Source organism: Talpa occidentalis, unplaced genomic scaffold, assembly GCF_014898055.3.
Source record: "Talpa occidentalis isolate TD23 unplaced genomic scaffold, MPIMG_talOcc4v2.1 talOcc4.7, whole genome shotgun sequence".
Taxonomy (NCBI): Eukaryota; Metazoa; Chordata; class Mammalia; order Eulipotyphla; family Talpidae; genus Talpa; species Talpa occidentalis.
Genome location: NW_023605083.1, coordinates 23,246,398 through 23,270,832, shown reverse-complemented (window position 1 = coordinate 23,270,832; position 24,435 = coordinate 23,246,398). Strand labels below are relative to the sequence as shown.

Below are 24,435 nucleotides of genomic sequence, written 5' to 3'. Positions count from 1 at the left end.
GGACAGGGGTGAGGGGACAGCTGGGAGCAGGGAGATGGGTCCTTTTTTCAATGTACTGTATTGGGATGCTGGTAACTCTTAACCAGTGTTCAGTATAGAGCTAGATATATATATATGTATGTATATATTTATTATTTTCATATAATTTGCCAGAGATCAGAATTGAACTGTCAATGTGAAATAAAGAGCTCTCTTTGTACTTGAATAATGATTATGACTCAAATCCAGATCTGCTTCGGGGTTTATCAGAACACCTCTTTCAGAAGCACTAGAATGAAATTTTATTTGATCATTTCACATCTGTATATCGGCCCCAAAGCAGAGAAGTTTTATAGTGATACTTTGAAGTGGCACTGCCATTCATTTACAACTTCCAGATTCTACAGCTGGGAGGGAACCCACATCAGCTCTATGTAAGATTGTATGCAAAAGTGCCACTCAGATAAGGCTAGATGTGTTTTTATCCAACTAAAAGCTTCTTTCTTCCAAGGTCCACTTAAAAACTTTGCCCTTTTGTACCCATCGGGGTACCCAGTGTTGGCAAGCTACCAGCTAAGTTATATTTTAATATGTATTTGATGGGTTGGAAAAACCACCTTGACCAGAAAAACATTGGCCCTACCCTGGATTCTTGTAGAGTAAATCCCACACCATGAGACATAGGTATCAGTGGTTCAGGGAAATTCTTCCATTGTGTGACATTTGTCTCTTCCTCTGGGAAAGATTGTTTTAACGAACTAGTAGTCTAGTAATGTTGGCCCTACTCATTAAAATCCAGTGCTTATCATTTTCCTGCTAATTTATGAAGATAACTTAATTAAGTCTGTACTGTGGCTTCCATCTTGTAAATAATGCTCAACATAAACTTGTTTTTACACTGAGTTCCAAAATAGTTATGTTTCTGTAGTACTGAGTAGCGAATTTAAGCATGAACCCTTTTATATTTTAGAAAAGGTGCCAACAATCATGGAAAAGTAAATAAATGCTTACTATTGACCACCTAGACCTGAAATCTACAAGAGAATGATACTGAATTGTCACATAAACATCATAAATATGGGCCAATGAATCAATGTGAGTTTGAAAGTGCAAATATTGGTAGTGTTTGTAGGAAGTAAATTAACTCTAAATGCAGTTGAATCAATAATTTATCTTAGGCTGCCCCTCCCTTGGCAGTGTGCTCCAATTAGAGGCACTAGAGTTGGCAGAGCTAGTCATGAACTGCAGGTCAGCCTTATTTTGGAGTCAGTTTGTAACCAGCCTCTTAACACAGTGTGCTGTTAACTCATAAAAGAGAACAATGTTCCATTTCAGTCTCAATAAACATATCCATCATTCTTTCTTCCCCGTCTTTTTCTTCCTTTATCTGAATGATGGGTGTGGGAAGGTGGAGACAGTTGGTTCAGGTTGTACATGGATTGCTGTTTTCAAAATTGTTTCTACCCAAGAATGAAAAAGCAGGGCTTGAGGAAAAATAATCTGATGCTTCATGTTAATCAGTGGGGGTTATAAGGTTGAAATCCAGTACCACTATGAATTATCTTTCCTCTACTTCATGACTGAGGTGAAAGGAAAGGTAGAATTTTGTTCGAAATTACTATGATGGGAGATAGTCTTATTTCAATACGTTGATGACTTGGTTTCACTGAAGGACAACCCTGCCCTCTGAGATGTGGCTACAAACTATGAACGGCTGTATTCAGAGAATGTTTTAAATAGATGGTATTGCTGCCTGGAATCTGAGTCATGATAGAGTTCTGCTGATGGGCTCACTCATCTGCAATAAATAGCAAAGGAATGAGCAGCTGCCTTGCCCCACTGAGAGGATAGTATCATAAACATGCTTATCATCTCCTAACCAAACTAAGGATTTGGTTGTCTCAGTGTGCAACATGGGACAAAATACCTAAGAACACAACTCCTTGAGAAAAGAGGCTTGTTTGGAAGAGCTGATGTGCCTGACCAGAGGACACCTCCCCACCATGAGATTTTGATCTTGCCCAAAATATATTCATGTGCAGAGGAAGGGTGTTGCCATCTCTGGAAAATGACTTTATTTTTCAACAAATCTTTGTGAGTCCACTAGGTACAAGGCCCTTTATTAAAACACACCCCATTCTTAGTATAGCTATGGAAAAACTGCATTTGGCTTATAACCAGGCAGGGCGTCAGCCAGTGCTGACTTTACAGGTGTTTAAAAATCCTCCCTCCTGGAACAGAAAGAGAAAATGGTCCTATAGCACCTGAGCAGAATGCTAGAAGGTTCTTTGCTGCAGAATTGATGTTCTATATTCTCTAATTGCCCAGCAAGAGAACACAGAGCCCAGTGAGTGCGCACATAGCTGTGATAGCAGCTTTGTAACACCTGCCAATAATCTAGTCTTTGGTTTTCTCTTCTGTGAAGTGGGGATAGCAAACTTGTGAGACTACTTTAACCATTAAATGAAAAAATATATGTGATGCCCTTAACAAACCGTGTCACACAATGTTTAATAAATGCTGTTGCCCGCATCCCCCCACCCTCCCAAAAGCCTATATCCTAACTCCACATTTACGAAGAGGAAGGGTGATGCCATAGAGATGCAATTTCAATGCTATTTAAGTGTTTCAGGAGCCTTGTCGCTGACACGATTAAGGAAGGTAGCTTTCACCAAGTGTGTTAGCTGGGCTTTTAGAGCAAACAATACATGCAGCCAAGTGAGACTTAATAAACAAATCCCATTCTATAAAGAGGAAGCTCCTTTCTGAAAATGGAACATTTTCATTTAAATAGTATAAGACTTAGAATGTTTTCTCTGGTAAAGCATCATATGGGGACTAAACAAAAACTGGTATTTGCAATCTTTTTCTTCTATGGGCTGAGACATAGAGAGGTGTTTGAGATTTTTGGACTACATGTGTGAAGCTGAGAAGCCACACCCCTTCATCTGTCCTGCAATTAGAATACAACAGGAAGTTCACTTTTGCCACCTTGACCTGTGAAGCTTGAGTGACCTTCCTCCCTGCCTGCCAGAAGTAGACTTTGTTCTAGACCCCACCTGGGGCTTTTTAATACCCCTTCTGTAAGGAAATGTGCCTCCATCCCCTGAAATCTTAGACTTCTTAAGTCTAATATAAACAATAAGCAGGCCTTGTTAAGTTCAATTTGGGAACAATCTAGTGACCCACATATATCAAAATAGGTGGCTATAATTAAGTATATAAAGTTATTGACCATGAGTGGAGATGTCTGGTGGCTAAATAATGCAAACAAACTCTTCAGTAAGCAACAAGATCTAACCACACAATTGTCCTCCCATTTCTTCCCTCACTAGGGAAGAACAGTGCTGTATGAGATTTAGTGGCTATCCTGCCAGAAATTACATGCACAGTGCTTTTATTTACAATTCTCTCCTTGGCCTGCCAATTTTAAAATACACAAAATTCAGAAAAGTTATTAGTAAACCCCAAAGCAAAGATAAAATCAACATATTGTTATCCTAGTTGGGGAAAAGGAGGAGAAAAAGCAGTGGCCTCTTCTAGAGAAGTTCCACTGATTTCTACATGGCCTCACCGGCTGAAAACAGAACCAGGATCTATTACCTAGGGAGAACCCTGCCCCACAAAAGTACTGAGATGAAAATAATGACACTCCTGAATGATAGTATTTGAATCACAACTACCCACCCTGTTTTCCCTCCAAGAAGCTTCCTTATCCTTATAGACAGAGGCTCTGAGAGCTGTTGTTCCTCCATGACTCAGGAAAGCTGTCACCAAGGTTATAACGAAGTCACATTCTCTTCCCTTGCTTTAGAGCATCCAGGGATATGCAAAGCAGCCTTGCATCTCATGGGCATTTCAGAGCCAGGTCTGCCTGCCAAAGAAAACAATGAGTTGGGAGGCCTAGCACTAGCCAGGATCTGTTTTATCTTGTCTTGGTTCTGTGGAAAGGCATCCTTCCTGAGGTGAGGACGAGACTGACTGAAAGGAACTGAGTAGTCCTCGCCCTGAGAGGGAGGTTACATAGGGAAAAAGCCACCATCTGGTCATCGCACTGGCCTTCATTTTACCAAAACGTCTTTACAGAGTGCTGAAGGCATACACATCTTAAAATGACTTTAATCATCCTCCAAGTATTCAAATGAAGCCTTTTCTATCCTAAGCCAGAGATGGGAAGTGTCAAAGTAAAAACTGGGATCCTATTTCTGTTTTCCTTGCTAAATTTTTGGGGCCACTTTTATTGCTCTTCATGCTCTGCCTCCCATTTTCTCCCCATTCACTAACCCTTATCCCCTGCAGTCTGGCTTCCACCCCCACAGCTTTCCTGAAACTCCAAAGTAACCAATGCTTGTAAAATCTAACAGGCATTTTCTCAGTCATCAATTTTTACTTTTTGGTAATATTTGTCACTATAGAGTAACTCATTTTCCATTAAGTTCTCTTCCCTTGCACTAAGAATTACTAATTCTGCTTCAATCATTTTTGGTCATTCCTTAATCACTTCTGTAACCTCTTGCTTCTGCTCCCTTCTTTTAGGCCACATTTCTGCCCCATGCTCAGCCTGTGCCAAACATTTAGGAGCCTCCATTCCTTCTAGCCTCTTTATGTTATCTCCACCAGATACTCATCCATTGGTATGGCTATGCAGATGATAACCAAAAATGTTAGCCACAAAATCTGGAGCTATCTTTGGCTTCTCCTGTCTTGACCTCCCAGCCAAACTTCAAATCCACTTTCCCAACTTCTGTTGGTCACTTCCCATTGACCTATGTGCCCTCTTTTTAAACTGAACTTAAAATCAGCCTTGTAAATAAATGTCTTCTATAATCTTTCTTCCCTAAATTGGCTATTGTGTTTTCAAAATCATCCTTATGTCCATGGCAACCTAAGATCATAATTCCTTCCCACATTGACCATAAGAGGATTTGAGGTTGCAAGAAGCAGGTCTACAGAGATTTATTCATTTATTCGAATCCCTCCACTTTTGTGTGATCTTCAGGTGAAAGCCTCTGTTTAACAGTGCTGCCTCTTTGTGTGGTGGGTGGCCTGACTTAGCCTCTGTTCAGATCTAGATAATTGGAAGAGTTGCATCCATGTATTTTTTCTTCCCACGTAATTCCTGAGTAAACAACATATTGGTAATTCTCTCAACTCTATTTACAACAAGACCTTCACAAATAGGAACAAAATTCAGAGGGAACAAAACCGAAAAACCTAAATCCAAGAGAAGAAGGCCCCTATTGCCTCTGAACACCCTATTCTCCCTGCCTCCCAGTTATTCTTATACTCCCTACTCTATCCCTAATTCAAAAATACACCATGGGGAGTAGGGGAGAAATACCTCCCCCCCCCAAGAAGCTTTACTTGGCCTCCTATTTTTTTCTTAGTCCTGAGTTCATTTCACCTCATCATGAAGAAAGTGAATCTTCAAGACAGTGTCCTTGTATCTCAGAGCAAATATTCTCTAATCAGTATTTCATTCCAATGATTAAATATTCATCAGTATTTCATTCCAATGATTAAATATTCACCTTCACCTTGCAACTCAGTGCAGGCCAGCTGCATTGTTTCTTCCTTAAAGAAGCCAGACTCCCCCTCCCTCCAAACACACCATTTAAACACCATTACAATAAGTTGCCTAGTGATTTCTTCCCACCCCACCTTGTTTAATGAACTCCTTTCTCCCCTATTATCCTCCCACCCCGTCCAGTCTCTATTATCTTAATTTCCAGACTTCTCCAATGGCTTTTTCATAGTCTCCCTGTCTCCAGCCTCTGCCCACACCCCAACCACCTGAATAAGATGATCAGACTGATAGCCTGTTTTCCTATTCCCAAACCCTAAGGGCTTCTTATTGTCTACAGCATAAACTCTAAAATACCAGGTCTAATATTCTAGACACTTCAAAAGATACTCCTAGAGGATATTTCCTTCTTCTCCATTCACACATCCTTCAACAGTCTCTCCAACTACCTCTTATCTCCCAAACCTCTTCTCCGCCTAGTCTTCCTATTCTTTAACTTCAAAAATAAATTCTTCACCCTCAGCTCCCAGACCCCATTATTTTTGACCCCCTGGAACCTAGAGGAATAATAGTATCTTGGCAGATACAGTAGTTAGATATTGCTTTATGTTATTGTTAATCAATAGAAGGCTTGATTATAACATAATGAATGAGTTCCACAAACTTCACTCTAAGTTTATTATTAGAGTCAAAACTCATAGCAAGTTCAGAGTAGTTTTATGTGGCCACAGAGGCTTTTTATTGTTTTAGAAAAATTTGAATGTACAGCAGGAGGCAGGGGAGATGGAGTTACACACTACCCTTTCAACCCAGTTCTCATCACTCATTATTATTTCAAGCCCCACTACTTCCCACAGTCACAAATTCTGCCTGTTCCTGAAGGTACATGCGTTTGAAACATCTTTTGCTGGTCACACTTGAAACACCTCATTGCCTAATAAGTCTGAAAATTCAAGGAAGGCACAGGTTGTATTTCATAATCCCAGGCATGATTTGTCCATACCTCACAAGGCCCAGTACAATAATGTACACATAGTAGAAGCTTAAATACAGGTTGAGTAATTCCACACATGGCCATAGAATCAATTTGGTTCATTGTCAGGGCTGAGAGATTGCATGACTCAAGGGAAAAAAAGATGTCATCATGCACCTTGCTGAACTTTCCCTATGGAACAACAACTTACTTTCATGATGATAAATTCTCACTATGAATCCAGCACTTCAGCAATATCACCTATTACAGTTGATTCCTAGAAGTCATTCCACTAAAGCAGGTGTGATATTTATATCAGTTCACGGTACTATTTAAGTGAATGTCAGTTCCTGAAGGAAAAGGAACAGGGATGTTTATTTTTGGTGACGGCATAGGTGGCTTCCTAAAAATGCTGTTTACAAACATAATATTGCAATGACAGGAAATAAGAGCAGGAAGCATCTCTTATTGGCCTAAACAAGAAATGTTTAACCCCATTCCAACTTCTGCCAAAATACCTTAGTTGTCTTGTCACTCTACTGAAATGCCCCGAGTTCATTTTTTTCCAAACACTTAAGGTTGAATTACGCAGCATGCGCCAGCCTCTGGAGCAAACAGTTGACAATCCAGGGGTGTGTTTGTGTGTCCCTGGCATACTTGTTTCTTTATCACACTAGATCATTTTCTAAGAGTTACTGTGTGGCTTGGTGGTCACCACAGCTTTGTCTCTTCTCCAAGACCACATGTGCCAATAGGACAGGCAGATACACCGTGATGTATGGCTGGGTTTGCTTTTTGTGGGGGGGGACAGGGGGGCCACATGAGGGGAAGCTAATCTTTGTCTCCATACTAGGAACTCTGAAATGCAAGCCACAGAGAGCAAAGAAACTCCAACAAGTGATTCTCATTGGTAGATAAGAAGGGTTGATATTATTCCATGGTTACAGGGCACTTTAAAAATAAACCACAAAAGTAACTCTTAGAAAATGATGGTTACCAGAAAAGGAAGAAGAGGGGGAAAGAGTGAATATGATAGGGGAAATGACACCAGAACTTTGATGGTGGCTATGGTGAAGCTTAACACATAGAGACGTGTGAAGCTGTACAAGTGAGCCTCAAGTTTCGCTTCATCCCATCCTGTCCCCTCCAGACTCCCTCAAACTGTGTGTGTGATTCATAAAGGCACCTTCTTACTAATTTAAAATCCCATTGGGACAATTATATTTGCAGAGATTATTTATGTAAAGTGGTTCTTTCAGAAAAAAATATTTGAGGATGGTTTTGTTCCTCATACAAATTTATTAAGAATTGTTGGGGGAACTGGCTTATAGTTGCTTGTTGATTTCGATTTTTTTCTTTCTTATAGTTATTCTTTTTCCTGGTCCCTTATTTAGGTTTTCTAGATTCCTGCTATGAGTGAGACCATCCAGTATTTTTCTTTTTCTTTCTGGCTTATTTCGCTGAGCGTGATCCCTTCCAGCGCCATCCATGTTGCTACGGGGGTGGGAGGGGGGCATGGGGAGAGGAGGGATTGGGGTCAAAATAGGGGGGGTGCAATTGTATGGGGAATATAACCAAGATGAAAATGCATACATTGTGCAAAGATGTAAAATGATGTAAGAAATATATTAAAAAAATAAAGTGGAAAAAAAAAATTGTTGGGGGATAGGAAGGGTAAGTGATGAAAGAATAGTTTAACCACAGTCCAAAGAAATTATCTCTCTACAACTGTAGCACAGAAATTCAACCTTTAAAGCAAGATCTGAATTCGCGAGGTGTAATGCTTCCCTTTCCTAGGTTTTCAATGGACTTCACATAAATCAAATCAAACATATAACAAAATACAGAATATGCAAAAAGAGAAAATCGGGTTGACTATCTCTTTCTGGAGCATTTATCAGGTTTTTCCTCCAAACAGCAGCTTCCCCTAGTGCATGTAAAATGTAGGTTTATTCAGAAACAGGAAGGAAGGAAGAAAGGGAGAGAGGGAGAAAAGGAAGAAACAAGGAAGGTGGAAAGTAAAGGGAGTAGGATTTTTCTGGAACTCATCCACAGTCAAAAAATGAAGAACACCTGAAAAGGCAACATTTGTGTTAGAATTCTAAGAACTATTTTACAAATGAAAAAAGCCTCTGCCACCCAACTACTGTTATTTTCTATTTCAAGCTCAAAACACACAAATAAACTAAAACCAAATTTCCAGCTTTACAAGAAAATTATGAGGCCCAGACAGGAAACATTTTAATCAACAACTCTTACCTGGGTACAAAACACTGAGTACAGGGTTTGATTTAAAGGGGGTTAAACACCGGCGGTTTGATACACATGACAGTAACTTGCTGTTCATTTCTTTAAGGATGCGTCAATTGACTCAGTGACTGAGTTCTCCATGATGCTCCTCCGACTTTCAGCTTCCCCTGTAAAATGTGAAATTTTGCATACCGTATGAAGTACTGAGACAAAGGCAAACTACCCAGTGCTGATTTTGCACTGCCCTGGTCAGCTTGTAGCTCCACCGTGGGTCACTTGGTCTCTGAATACCTTTTCCTTCATCCCCAAAGCAGAATGAGACGACATTAGGTTAGCAGCTATATGACCTTGGGCAGGTTAATAGGCCCTTTTGTGTATAAGAATGATGATAAATCCACCACTAGTGTTTTCAAGGGTAATACAGTCCTTGGCACATACTGAACATGCCAGAAACTGGTATTGAGCTCAACTGTGAAACATGCCCCCACCAAGTCTATTCTGTGAAACAATTTTCTTTTTTAGCATGGAAGGGGTCAGTATAGGATTAGGAGTATTCCAAATCCCCATGCTCAATGCACTGGCAGTCTCCTGCAGAGATCCTCAATCCTAAATGTACACCAGAATCTACTAAAGAACTTTTATAGAGGGCCTCCCTGGTGGCGCAAGGGGTTAAGCATTGCACTATGGAGCAATCCGCAGCCTCTGCAGCACTAGTTCGATCCCTGGGCCGGCCAGGGAGCAACCCACATGGCACAGCAGACCTCTCCTGACTCGCCTGCTGCTCCCCTCAGCAGTGTATTTCAGTCAGTCTGCTTGTTCTGCTCCCCGCTCTGTCTCTGGTGAATCCCCTCACCCCTGCATCTTTGGCCTGTACCCCAGCTCTTGTATGCATAAATAAATAAATGAATCTTAAAAAAAGAAGAACTTTTATAGAAACACCAATGTTGGAAACCACATGCAGAGATTCAAAAAAATTGGTCTGGAGTGGGGCCAAAGCACAAGTATTTTTCAAAAGACCCCAGTAATTCTAAAGCTCACTGAGGACTGCTGACCCAGGAATGCATGCAGTGATTGCCGCAGTGGTCCACTCAATTCTGACAGTACCAGGGGCTCCTGAGATGAAGGGAGATGAGTCATCACTCATTGAGTCAAAGCCCAGAAGAGCCACCAAATGACAAGTCTGTCAGAAACTGGTGACCAAATCAGGGAGGGTGTGTTCCAAAGGCTGGAACTTGGAATCTGTAGATTGGTCTGTCTGTCACTAAGGTGAACAGGGGCCTTTATGGAAGGAAGGACAATGGTTCCTGCCTGCCCAGTGGGGACAGGTGAGATTGGAAACTATATCAACCACTTTCTAAGGCGCTGAAGGTATATAGAGTTATGACACAAACAAACTAGTACTTCAATGACTTTTTTTTTTTCCTTTCCTTGGTTACTTTCTTTATTTACTATTCTTTAACCTTAGAAAAGTTTCTGAGCTACAATTTTTTTTTTTAAGATTCATCCATTTAGGAAATGGGGGCGGAGCAACATGGCGGCGAGGAGACGCTGCGAGTAAGATCTCCCATTAAAAAAAGTTAATAGGGAGGAAAAGCGGCAGGTCCCAGTGAGAACTGGGACACGGAAGATAAACGGGTGACTCCAGCAAACTACCCGAAGAAGAAAGTGGCCATAAAAGAGGACTAGAAGGGAGGGAAGCGCAGAACCCTGCTCCCCTCCCCCGCCCACAGAGTTGGCACTCTCCGACCAGCAGAGAGGAGGAAAACAACAAACTAAAACGACCCACAAGAACAAACGACGCAGCAAGCGGGACTGGGAGTGGAAAGGAACTATTGCAGCCACCACACCCCATGAACGGGAGCTGAGGCGAACCCTGCAGGATCCGCCGCGGCGGTGAGCGAATGGCTCCGGGCGCCATTAGAGAAGAACAAAGACCCCGGGAGACGCGCACACAGCCCGGGCTGCCCGTAAGCTGGCGCGGGAAAGCGGCGCGCTGGGCGCGCTTGAAAAGAAAACGCGGACCGGGATCGCAGCGGCCCAGGTCCCCGCGCCTGCGACCTAGGCTTGCGGGGAGACGCACGGAGGTCCTCACTGAGGTGAAGGTCCCTCCCTGAGTGAGCAGGAACCAGGCGCCCAGGCACGGGAGCGGTGCAAAAGGAGCCATTCCCGCGCCACTGAACTGGGCTACAGCCCGCGTCCTGGACCTGAGGGCTTTGAACTGAGACCCGGGGCACGAAATTAGGGGCGTGGGTTCCCCACGACGGTGGGGCACAAGGCAGACACAGCACCCCAAAGCTGTTGAGGTTTACCCTACCATTCCCGCTCTGTTCCCTGTCCCACGGGGTGGGGGGGGGGCGAAAAACAGCCCCCCAAGGACAATAGGAGAGATCTCTGGCGCCACCTAGCGACCAGGAAAAAAAAGTCACTAACACCCCATAGAACAGGAAATTTCTTAAGACTGCTTGAAAAGGGCAGAAGGCTTCTGGAGGACCCAGTGGCCAGCCGGGAAGTTAGCCCACCCCACGCCAGGCCCCTTCCGACCAGCAGTCTGAGCCCACAGAGGGAGCAGGCACCCATGTCCGGGGCAGACCGGGGGCGCAGAAGAGTGTGCCTGAAACCGGAGGCGCAGGGACTGCATCCCACTTCGCCATTTTAGAACAGGGACATTTCTTCAGTAAAAACTGCCTAAAACCAGCAGAAAGCTCCCCCAGAAGACAGAGATGGCTCCTGGAAGAGCCAGAGGGGAGCGGAGAAGTTCACCCAAGATGCCAGTCAGTCCGAGCAACACAGTGTCCCAACGCATACGACAAATTAGAAAACAAACAGTAGGGAGTAGAAGAACCACACGCAACCTAACAACTCCTCAGGAAAGAAGCACACCACAAAAAGAAAACCACTCCCCAGATTGCAACGACAGCAACTTGGAAGAACTTCTGAGCCTTCCAGAAAGAGAATTTAAAATTGCCATGATTAAAAAAGTGATAGATCAGAAGAAGGAAATAGAGTCCCTAAAGAGGGAAGTAAAAGAAATGCAGGAGATCAAAGAATTAATGGAGGAACTAAAGAACTCTGGGAAAAGCAATGAAAGCAGAATAGATGAAATGGAAGAACGAATAAGTACTCTTGAAGACACAGAAATAAAAAGAACCAAAACAGAAAAGGAAAGAGAAGTACGAAGGAAAAAGAATGAAGAAAGACTTCGGGAACTATCTGACTCCATGAGGAAAGGAAATATAAGAGTTATAGGAATTCCAGAAGGAGAGGAGAGAGATGTAGGAACAGAGAAAATATTCCAGGAGATAATTGAAGAGAACTTCCCAAATGCGAAGAAGGAGCTGAAAATTGATATACAAGAAGCAAGAAGAACACCAAACTTCCACGACGAAAGAAAAAACACAGCAAGACACATAATAGTAAAGCTCCCAAGAATCCAGGACAAGGAAAAAATAATGAAGCTGACAAGAGGGAAGACACAGATAACATTCAAAGGAAAACCAATCAGGCTGACATCAGACTTCTCTGAAGAAACACTACGGGCAAGGAGAGAGTGGAGGGACATAGTCAACAGACTTCAAGAAAACAGATGCCAACCAAGAATACTCTATCCCGCAAAGCTCTCTTTCCTCCATGAAGAAAGAATATGGACCTTCCCAGACAAAGAGAAACTCCGGAATTTCATTACGACTAAACCCCCACTCCAAAAAATACTACAAGGAATCCTAAAGCCAGAACCTCAGAGGGACGAATAACAACGAAAGAAGACCAAAAAAAAAGTTATTAAAAGAATAAATAAATAAAATCAAAAGAAAGACAAACATAATGGCAAATACAGATGCTAACATATCAATATTAACTCTAAATGTAAATGGACTAAACTCTTCAATAAAAAGACACAGAGTTGCAGCCTGGATTAAGAAACAAAACCCAACCTTTTGCTGTCTCCAGGAAACACAGTTAGCTACAAAAGATAAAAATAGGCTCAAAGTCAAAGGATGGAAAACAATCCTACAAGCAAATGGGCCAAAAAAGAAAGCAGGAACAGCTATACTTATATCAGATAAAACAGACTTCAAACTCAAAAAAAAAAAAGAGACCCCAATGGTCACTACATTATGATTAAGGTGACAATACTTCAAGAAGAAATAACACTCATTAACATATACTCACCAAACGAAAGAGCACCAAAATATATCAGACAACTGTTGTCCTCTCTGAAAACAGACATCAGAGAAAACACATACGTCGTGGGAGACTTCAACACATCACTATCAACAATGGATAGATCAACAAGACAAAAAATAAGTAAAGAAACTAAAGCTCTAAATAAGGACCTAGAGCATTTGGGCTTAACAGACATCTATAGAACACTAAACCCAAAAAAAACGGAGTACACATTTTTCTCAAGTGCACACGGATCATTCTCCAGGATCGATCACATATTGGGGCACAAGACAAACATCAACAGATACACCAAGATTGAAATCATACCAACCATCTTTTCTGACCACGAAGGCATCAAACTAGAAATAAATCATAAAAAGAAGGCAAGGAACTATCCTACCTCATGGAGATTAAAAACCACACTACTGGAAGACCACTGGACTAATGAGGAGATCAAAGAAGAAATTAAAAAATTTTTTGAATTGAATGACAAGGAGGACACCAATATCCTAAATGTATGGGATGCAGCAAAAGCAGTAATAAGAGGAAAATATATAGCAATAGAAGCTCACATCAAAAAACAAGAAAGAACTCAAAGAAACAACCTAATCTCGAAGCTCAAAGATCTAGAAAAAGAACAACAAAAAAACCCCAAAACCAGTAGAAGAAAAGAAATAATAAAAACCAAAGCAGAAATAAATGAAATTGAAACTAAAAAAACAATCCAAAAGATCAATGAAACCAAGAGCTGGTTCTTTGAAAAAATAAATAAAATAGACAAACCCCTAGCCAGGCTCACAAAGGAAAAAAGGGAGAAAGCACAAATACACAGGATCATAAATGAAAGAGGAGAAATCACAACGGACACAGCAGAAATCAAAAGAATAATCAGTAACTACTATGAACAGTTATATGGAAACAAGTTCAACAATCTAGAGGAGATGGACAAATTCCTACAACTCTACAATCACCCAAAGCTAGATAAAGAAGAAATAGAACACCTAAACAGACCAATTACAAGCAGCGAAATTGAAATGGTAATCAAAAACCTCCCCAAAAACAAAAGCCCAGGACCTGATGGATTTACAAATGAATTCTACCAAACATTCAGAGACGAATTAGTGCCTATCCTTCACAAACTCTTCCAAAAAATTGAGAAGAAAGGGACAATACCAAACACGTTCTATGAAGCCAATATTATACTAATACCAAAACCGAATAAGGACAACACAAAAAAGGAAAACTATAGGCCAATCTCCCTAATGAACACTGATGCAAAAATCCTCAATAAAATTTTAGCTATCAGAATCCAACAATGTATCCATAAGATAATTCACCACGACCAAGTTGGATTCATTCCAGGGGCACAAGGATGGTTTAACATCCGAAAATCAATCAACGTTATCCAACACATTAACAAAAAGAAATATAAAAACCATATGATAATATCAATAGATGCTGAGAAAGCTTTCGACAAAGTGCAACACCCATTCATGATAAAAGCCCTTGAAATTCTTGGGATACAAGGAACATACCTCAACATCATAAAGGCCATCTATGACAAGCCAACAGCCAGTATCATTCTCAATGGTGAAAAGCTGAAAGCAATTCCATTAAGATCTGGAACAAGACAAGGATGTCCACTCTCACCACTGCTTTTCAATATAATACTGGAAGTCCTAGCCAGAGCAATAAGACAAGAGAAAGACATCCAAGGAATCCAAATAGGAAAAGAAGAAGTCAAACTATCACTATTTGCAGATGATATGATAATATACATAGAGAACCCCAAAATCTCCACAGAAAAACTAATTCAACTCATCAATCAATTCAGTAAAGTGGCAGGATACAAAATCAACACGCAAAAGTCAGTAGCCTTCCTATACACAAACAATAAATCTGAAGAAGAAGAAATCAAAAAAACCATCCCTTTTATTATTGAAACAAAAAAATCAAATATTTGGGAATAAATCTAACAAAAGAGGTAAAGGACCTATACAAAGAAAACTATAAAACACTGTTAAAAGAAATAGAAGAAGACACAAAGAAATGGAAAGACATCCCCTGCTCATGGATTGGAAGAATAAACATTATTAAAATGGCCATCCTACCAAAAGCAATATACAGATTCAATGCTATTCCAATCAAAATCTCAATGGCATTCTTCAAAGAAATAGAACAATTATTGATGAAATTCATATGGAATCACCAAAAACCCCGAATAGCCAAAGCTCTACTGAAAAAAAAAGAAGGAAATGGAGGCATCACACTCCCAGACTTCAAACTATACTACAAAGCCATAATCATCAAAACTGCATGGTATTGGCACAAGAACAGACATACAGACCAATGGAATCGAATAGAAAATCCAGAAATAAACCCACAGATTTATGGTCAGCTAATCTTTGACAAAGGAGCAAAGACTATGCATTGGAGCAAAGAAAGTTTGTTCAATAAATGGTGCTGGGAAAACTGGGTCGCTACATGCAAAAGAATGAAGCTTGACCACTACCTCACACCATACACAAAAATCAACTCAAAATGGATTAAAGAACTAGACATAAGACCTGAAACCATAAAATACATAGAAGGAAATATAGGCGAAACACTACGGGATTTGCACATCAAAGACATCTTTACAGACACATCACCCAAAGCAGTGATAGTGAAGGCAAAGATAAACAGCTGGGACTACATCAAATTAAAGAGCTTCTGCACAGCAAAAGAGACAATAACAAAAACAAAGAGAAACCCCACCAACTGGGAGAACATTTTTGCACACAACACTAATGATAAAGGACTGATCACAAAAATCTGCAAAGAGCTGATGAGACTCAGCAACAACAAAGAAAATAATCCAGTGAAAAAATGGGCAGAAGAGCTAAAAAGAAACTTCTCTGAAGAGGAAATGCAAATGGCCAACAGACATATGAAAAAATGTTCAACATCACTTGTAATCAGGGAAATGCAAATCAAAACTACCATGAGATACCATCTCACACCAGTGAGAATGGCACATATTAACAAAACTAGCAACAACAAATGTTGGCGAGGATGTGGAGAAAAAGGAACTCTTGTGCACTGTTGGTGGGAGTGCAAACTGGTCCAACCACTATGGAGAGCTGTGTGGAGATTTCTGGACCTACTAAACATAGAGCTTCCATAGGATCCAGCAATTCCACTCCTAGCTATTTACCCAAAGGACACAGAAACATCAATTCCAAAGAGCACCTGCACCCCTATGTTTATAGCAGCACTGTTTACAATAGCTAAGCTTTGGAAACAACCCAAATGCCCAAAAATAGATGACTGGATCAAGAAGATGTGGTACATATATACCATGGAATATTACTCAGCATTCAAAAAAGATAAACACATGCAATTTGCAGCAACATGGATGGCGCTGGAAGGGATCATGCTCAGCGAAATAAGCCAAAAAGAAAAAGAAAAATACCGGATGGTCTCACTCATAGCAGGAATCTAGAAAACTTAAATAAGGGACCAGGAAAATGAATATAAGAAAGTGAAAATCAAAATCAACAAAAAACTATGAACCAGAGACACTTTTTGGGGGGTGGGGGGCGGGAGGGGAAGGATTGGGGTCAGAATGGGGCGTTTGCAATTGTATGGGGGAATATAAAAATAAAATTTATTATTTAAATAAATAAATAAAATAAAAAAAAAAAAAAAGATTCATCCATTTAGGGCGCCTCCCCTGGTGGCGCAGCGGTTGAGCGCTGGGTTACGAGGCTGCCCGCAGTCTCTGCAGGGCCAGTTCGATCCCCAGCCACCGGCGAGAGTCCCACAGAAAAAAATAAATAAGATTTATCCATTTATGCATACAACAGCTGGGGTACAGGGCAGAAGGTAGAAGATCTGATTTTGCCTGAGGGTTCTGGGAGGAGGGCCTTGAAGTCCATGCTTAATGTGGAATCTCAGTGAGCAACCGCAAACACAGGCAATCATTTCACACACTTGTTAAAGGCCATGACACAGTCAATGATGCCTCCCACAAGAATGTGTGTCTGTGTATGTGTTTATGGAAGATTTTTGTGGTACCAATTACATAACAAAATTCATCATTTTAACCATTATAAAGTATATAAAGGATAATCTGTCTTCTACTAAAAACACAAAGTCCCAAACCATTCAGAATCATGAGAAAAATTATATATTCCAAACACTTCTACCCATTTCTTCCACTCATTCCCTGGCCAGACAATTAGACTCATTGTTTTTAGCTCAAGAATCCATAACCTTTTTATGGAAAGGACCTACTTTTTATTTCTCTACAATTCTTGAGACCACTAGGAAACCAATGAGGGAAAGCTGATAGACAGTGAATGAACAGAAGTGGAAGGAAGGGACAGGACTGATGTTGCAAGCGAGAATCAAGGGACACAAGGTGGAAACCCCCAGAGTCTCTGCCAAACCCCCTTCACTGGGAACTATTTTCTGACTGAGGAGGTTGGCTCTCACTCTGCCATTTTAGTTTGACCTTGCTAGTTTGGATCTTCCCTGGATTGACAGAGCTACTCAGCATCTTTCTAATAAATGCCTTGTTTTTTACAGCCATGAAAACCTTCACTAACACATCCTTCCATGACCCCTGCCTCATCAGGAATCCATGACAAGGGGGATAAAGCAGAGAGTTGTATGGAGAACTTGCTGAGAAGGCCAACAAGCATTTTCCAAACCATCAGGTGGGAACTTGTGTTAAACAGGAAACCTGTTTTCTAAAACAATTTACTTTTTTTTCCCTTACTTTCTCTCTATCCTTTCACATCAATGTCCACATATTGGCTAGTTTAAGGCTTTGTATAACTTGATGTTACCTTGTTGAAATTCAATGCAATTTGAGATTTGGTAATTATGTGGGCCCTTTTCCCTAAGTGGTAATTATGTGGGCTATGTTCCGTATAACAACCTAATAAATGCCTCTATGACTGTTTTGGCAACCAGAGATTAAGTGGTCCAGAATCTGTCCTTTAATCTACCAAGCAGAACGTTCTAAGGTAGAAGCCTGCAAAATGGACAATTATAAAGCTGTCCTCCATGTTCCTTTGTGCTGAAAGCCAGGGTTCTGGCCAGCCTTGGCACAAGACAAGTTTGCCCTAAAGCATAAAAAACCCTCAAACCAGACTTTCAGGAGCCTGAACATCATGGAAACCAATTTATTTCATTCAACATTCATTTATTGTTTAAAATACACAATTATTTTGATGTTGCTAGAATGAGGAACTACATAATACAATAGCATAGGATCCTTGTGAAATACTTTCAAGTTAATGTCCCCAAACTGTGTTTACAAATAAATTGTGTTTCACTTTATGAAAGAAAAGTGCAGGCAGGGGCAAGTGTCATGGAAAGCCATGGGACCTGCAGGATAAACAGAAGTGACCCACTCAAGGTCAGGAAGTATTCCAGATAGAGAGCAACATGTGCAAAGGCCAATGGCAATAAAGAGATTATGTTCAAGGAGCTGAAAGAGGGGACATTAATGAGAGAGAGAAAGAAAAAAAAATACAAGAGAAGGCAAGATGACTGGCAGATTACATGTATGCTCTCATTATTATATGGTGCAAAGAAAGACCATGGTTCTTAGGTCTCCTCTTCGTCTCACATTCGCTAGTGTCTTAATATTGATGGTAGGAAACTAAAATTATTTTAGCAAATCAAGAAAAGAAGAAGCATGTAAGCAGCTTACTTCCATAAGCAGCAGCTTAAAAATATCTGTCTTCATGCACTGGGTATTTCTTCAGAGGGTATCTTGGTCTTTCAAAGACGTCATTTACTTCATCAATAGAATCTTCCTATAACAAAATTAATCCAGCAATTCCATTACTTAAAACGTAATACAGATCAATGATAACCAGGTATATGGTTCTGCATGGAAAAGATCTATAAACTCCACATGCATATATGTGGGGTTCACTATCTTCCTTCTTTCCTCCCTCTTTCCTTTCTTCCTCTCCTCCTCCCTCTCATGCCTCTTCCCCCCTCCTTTTGCTTTCTCCTTCCTTCCTTCCTCCTGCTCTCCTTTTCGCCTCCTTTTTCTCTCCTTTCATTGTTTTTACATTTTCAAGGGATTCACTTATTTGAGAAGGTTGACAATTAGCAAAGTACCCAGTGACTTGTTGGAGAGAAAATAGCATTCGGGTAACCAATCTAAATCTAGGCTATGCCAGTATTTTAATAAATCATGATGACCTATCCAACAATATGATATGGTTAAACCCAACAACTGGGGCACTAGTAAACTTTCATTTCAATTCTTTTAAAATCGTGACAGGTTACTTAGCTGATGGCTGTATATCTGCAGTACACAAAGTACTAGGAATATCTACCTATGGATTAGAAACACTCTCCATACTCTATAAAAGTCAAACAGCCACAGACACCTTATTGACATTTAGTTAAACTTTCTTCCATGTTGTGGCCTTACACAGACCACAGATACAACTGGGTTCTTCCCTGGATTGAGATTCCATGGGCAAGTGGAAGGGGTCAAGCTAGACCATCTTCTCTTAGGCCTTTGAAAGGACCATGTTCCCTCCCACTTAGCTACTATGTATGTCCCCGATGGAAACTCTACTGTCTCTTCCTTGGGGACTCCTGCCCTGACTCCCAATGAAGTCAATTACCCCCTTTCATACACTCTTAGGACAGCATGTACCCTCCTCAGTGAGGATCACAAATTTACACATACTGTAAATGGATTAATCTTCCCCCACTAGACTATTAAATCCCATTTCTCATATAATTCTGTCAGCAAAAATCTAGTTTTAGAAGAAGCCCTAACCTTGTTTAGGTATTTCTGAGCTCTGTGGGATGTCAGAAGATTAAATACCCTTTCATGGATCTTCTTCCATGTGGACTGAGAACTGGGGTGGAACCTGCTTAATAGATTAAACAGGGTGAGTGTTACGCAGCCACTAAAAAGAACAGTGAGAGTGCTTATCAATAAGGTGCATTATTTATAACTCAATAGTAAGAAAAAAGTAGCAATATGCACAGTAGTATATATAGTGTGGTTTCAATGCCTTTACTAAACCTATGTACAGTCGATCTGCCTGTTCTGTTCCCCACTCTGTCTCTGGTGAATCCTCTCACTCTCCACACCTCTGGCCTGGATCCCAGTTCTTGTATGCATAAATAAATAAATCTTTTTTAAAAAAAGAAAGAAAAGACCAGGTACATCATTTCTATACTCCTTTAAGAATTTTCATGAGGAAGGAATAGAAATATTTTGAAGCTATAAAGTACACATTTGAAAAATAGTCACCAATTGAACACCAAATGCTTTTTCACAGGACTTGAGTAAGCAGTGTCAAGGATATGCTTCAAAATAGCTATCTAAAAATATTATTTTCATGGTGCCACTTTCCTGCAGTAAAAATGACTAATTGTCCTGGTTTGCACAGGACAAAGGGGTTTCCCAAAATGCAAGAATTCCAGGGCTAAAACCAGGACAGCCCTGGACAAACCAGATGAACTTTTCTATGTTGCTATTGATTGTATATGGAGGACTTGTCACCTTACTAGAGAGTGTGGTTTAGAAAAAAAAGGTCCTGCTCTCCATCTTTGTGCTGCCCTACAGATTTATGCAATCTTATTTTGTTTTTGTTTTTTTATGACAATATAAATAACCAAGAAATCATGTCTAGAAAGAGAGAAACTACACCCACATCTTAATGTTAGACTTTGAGTGGCAGGACTATGGGTGATTTTTTTTTTATTCCTTTTTTTTTCTACAATTTCTAAATTTCTAAGGTGAGCACTTACATAGTGGTGAAATGAAAAGCATAAGTTTTTAAATTTATGAGATAAAAATATATAACACTTATGCCAAGTTGTATGTCTATCCCATTTCCAGCAGAATATGCAAGAGAAAGGCTCAACTCTTACCTGGAATTTACAACTTTTCATATCTAGGAGTCACTAGCTGAATAATCTTAAGGAAGAAAACTGATGAAGAAACCTGGCTTTAGTCCCTTGCTGGGCAAAGTCCCTGACTTTGTTCCCTTGCTTCTCAAAGTGCAGTGCATGGCCCAGCGACATCAACATCACCTGGAAGCTTGTTAGAAAAGGATTCCAGGTCCCACCCAATCCTCCTGAATAAGAATCTGTAATTTAACAAGATCCCCAGGTGACTCAATGCAGACAATAACGTGCTCTTCAAGCAAGAGATGGCTGCTTGCTGCTGACCTTTCTCGGAGAAGGGGCTGATCCAGAAGAGGACTGAGAGACCTGGAGTGCTGGGAAGTGGCAAATGAAGTTTCCTGGTGGAAATCAGCATCCCCTTGGTTACTGTAATTGAGCGAGAGTTTTCCAAACTTACTTGAATCTAAAGTTGATGGTGATTCATTCCTTAAAATAATCCGTTCATCTGGCTCTTTGATAACCTGAGTAACAATGTGCATTATTCTTTAGTGGTAGTTTTGTTATTGTTTGCTTAATTTAGAAATGGGGGTGGGGTAGAACACAGAAGAGAACTGGGAGAAAGATGACAGAATACCTGCCCAGAGGATCTCCAGCAATAAAAGAAGACTAGGGCAAGGTCACGGAAAGGTAACGTAATTTCTGCATGTTTGGCACATTTTAGCAAGCCAAAATAAACGGATGCACTGCACTTGATTTGTGAGGATTAGGGATATTTGGGTTTGGGGAAGATACAATTTTATAACAAAATATTTAAATGCTATGACATAAGAAGACTATACCTTTTTTTTTGGCATACATCTATTCATCAATCAAGTTTGAAGAACACATGATTTACCACTTTTATGTATAAAGAAAGGTATTTGATTAGAGAAAAAACAATAAAAATTCCTACTGACAACATAGGTATTGGGTCTGTCATCTCAATACACCCTCATCCTAAAAATGAAAAGAGCTTAAATAAGGGGGAAAACTAACTATGACAAAGTATAGAGTGGGGTTTGGGTGCCTGTTAAATTCTAGTTAAACTATAGCAATTCCATAAGCAACATTAGCTGGAAATATGCTTTCCACCATTCATTGGGAAAAGCACAATATTTGACATAAGATAGCTGGGAATAAATCATTGTACAAATGCTACTTCTAAAATTACCTTTATGTTAGCTGCAAGGCTGTCAAGAGAAGAAGCTAGAAGAAAGAGGAACAGGTGTTTCAATGACTTATTATTACCAGTTACCCCTAAAACTACAATTACATTTATTTCACAGCAGTGCAAAAATATTATACAATGAATGAACAATTAAGAACTTAAATTCTCCCTTTAAAATTACTATCACTTTTAAGTCTCCCTTCAGTCACAGCAATTCTATCTATGAATTTTTCTGTCTTCTTTAAAGTCATCAAATTTATTGTATGACAGCACATGTGGATACAGAAAGGGTAAAGAGAAAGTAAAGTGACCAATAAGTTCAGTAACTCTTAAATAGCCCGAAAAACTTCTATTTACCCAGATGCCAGAGCCTAAAAGAAAGCCATGTAGCTCTAATATAAATTTCAAATCCTGTTCCTCTTCTGATGACATCCCCTTTATACATGGTTTTTGTGGAATTCTATTTATGCAGGAAATCTTGAGTGCACTTTTCCAAGGTACACACAGATGTTAAAATTAGACAACGAATACATAAGAGTTTGTAAAACAGTGTGGCCAAAATGTAAATCATTATGATTACCCTAAATCATAATAAATAAGCAGACCTAGTGCCAGAGGAGGGTAAGAGTAACTAGGAAGTAATAATACACACAGAAAAGAACAAGACTAAATTGGCTCTCTCCAGGTTGGAAAAAAAATAAGCTATTGAATGAGTATTTGCAAGATTATGCTAAGGCCATCATAGCTTCTCCCAGTGTGACTGGGGCTTAGGCAGTGTCAAGGGGCTTTTCCTAGACTGCTGATTCCCCTCTTGCTCGCTTGAAGGAAGAAGGAGGAAGATATTAAAGGGAATTTTGAAAGCCTGGTAATTGTCACACCCTTTGAGCATGCCCATATGTGTGTATCCACCATGTCCCAGAAGACCCCTTTTCCCCACCCCTGGTGAGCAGAGAATTGACAATGCTAAAGCCCTATTCACCTATCATCACAAACCTGCCCTATGGCGTAGTAGCCCTCTTGTTACTGAATTTGGGCACTCCCTTTCACAGGGAGCTTGACTTTGTTCCCTTGCTTCTCAAAGTGCAGTGCAAGGACCAGCAACATCACATCACCTGGAAGCTTGTTAGAAAAAGGAATCCCAGGACATACCCAGTCCTCCTGAATCAGAATCTGCAGATAACCAGATCTCCAGGTGACCTAAGTGCATAGCGAAGTGTGAGAGTCACTGCTTTATTCTACTTTACGCCTGGATGAATGAGCTCGCAGGTGACCTAAGCAAAGGTCTGACTCAGAAGCCACAGGGATTCCAAGAATCTGAGCCCAGAGGTCGGAACATCTTCTCTAAATGTAGGTGTAACAAAAGCTTGGTGTGCACGGACAGTTTGTTCAATATATGGTACTGGCAAAACTGGACCACCACATGCAAAAAAATGAAACTAGACCACTACCTTTCACCATGCACAAAAATCAACTCAAAATGGATAAAAGAACTGGACATAAGACCTGAAACCATAAAATATATAGAAGAAAATATAGGTAAAACACTAAAGACGTACATCGCAATAACATCACCCAAAGCAAAGAAAGTCAAGGAAAAGATAAACAGCTGGGATTACATCAAACTGAAAATCTTCCGCACAGCAAAAGTGACATTAACCAAAACAGAAAGATACCCTACTGATTGGGAAAAAATCTTTGCACTCCAGTCAACTGATAGGGGATTGATCAAAAAGATACACGAAGAACTCACACAACTCAACAAAAACAAACAATCCAGTCAAGATATGGGCAGAAGAACTTACAAGACATTTCTCCAAAGAGGAAATGCAAATGGGCAACAGGCATATGAACAAATGTTCAACATCCCTGATAATCAGGGAAATGCAAATTAAAACCACATTAAGATAACACCTTATACCAGTAAGAATGGCACATATCAAAAAAACAAACAACAACAAATGTTGTCAAGATATGGTGAAAAAGGAACTCTCCTACATTGCTGGTGGGAGTGCAAACTGGTCCAACCACTAAGGAAAGCTGTCAGGAGGTTCCTCAGTCTACTGAAAATGGAGCTACCATAAGATCTGGCAATTCCACTCACAGGGATCTACCCAAAGGACACAAAAACAGTGATTCAAAAGAACACCTGTACCCCTATGTTTATTGCAGCACTATTGACAATAGGTAAAACATGGAAACAACTCAAATGTCCAAAAATAGATGACTGGATCAAGAAGATGTGGCATATATACACAATGGAATATTAGTCAGCAGTCAAAAAAAGATAAACATGCCATTCACAGCAACGTGGATGGAGCTAGAAGGAATTATGCTCAGTGAAATAAGCCAAAAGGAAAAAGAAAAATATTGGATGGTTTCACTTATAGCAGGAATATAGGGAAACCCAATAAGACATCAGTGTAAAAAAATAATAACAGTACAAAACACAACAAGGTA

At 40.2% G+C, this 24,435-nt stretch overlaps 1 protein-coding gene across 10 annotated transcripts in view; it reads right to left on the bottom strand.

The window, feature by feature from the left end:
* Positions 1–6,747: 6,747 nt before the first annotated feature.
* The window catches only part of SPATA6L (spermatogenesis associated 6 like), a 49,717-nt gene continuing 32,029 nt past the window's right edge, over positions 6,748–24,435 (bottom strand). For 4 of the 10 annotated variants that reach the window (XM_037493424.2, XM_037493428.2, XM_037493426.2 and 1 more), the window contains exons 10-14: positions 21,982–22,016; positions 21,096–21,292; positions 19,690–19,786; positions 18,595–18,700; positions 8,686–8,893 (exon numbers count right to left, since the gene is read on the bottom strand). In XM_037493424.2, the coding sequence (XP_037349321.1) occupies positions 18,611–18,700; positions 19,690–19,786; positions 21,096–21,292; positions 21,982–22,016 (419 nt within the window). In that variant the 3' untranslated portion in view covers positions 8,686–8,893; positions 18,595–18,610. Of the gene's footprint in view, positions 6,827–8,496; positions 8,550–8,684; positions 8,894–18,594; positions 18,701–19,689; positions 19,787–21,095; positions 21,293–21,981; positions 22,017–24,435 lie in introns of those variants that run through there. The other 6 variants (XR_005121926.2, XR_005121925.2, XM_054689818.1 and 3 more) reach the window with 6 other exon arrangements.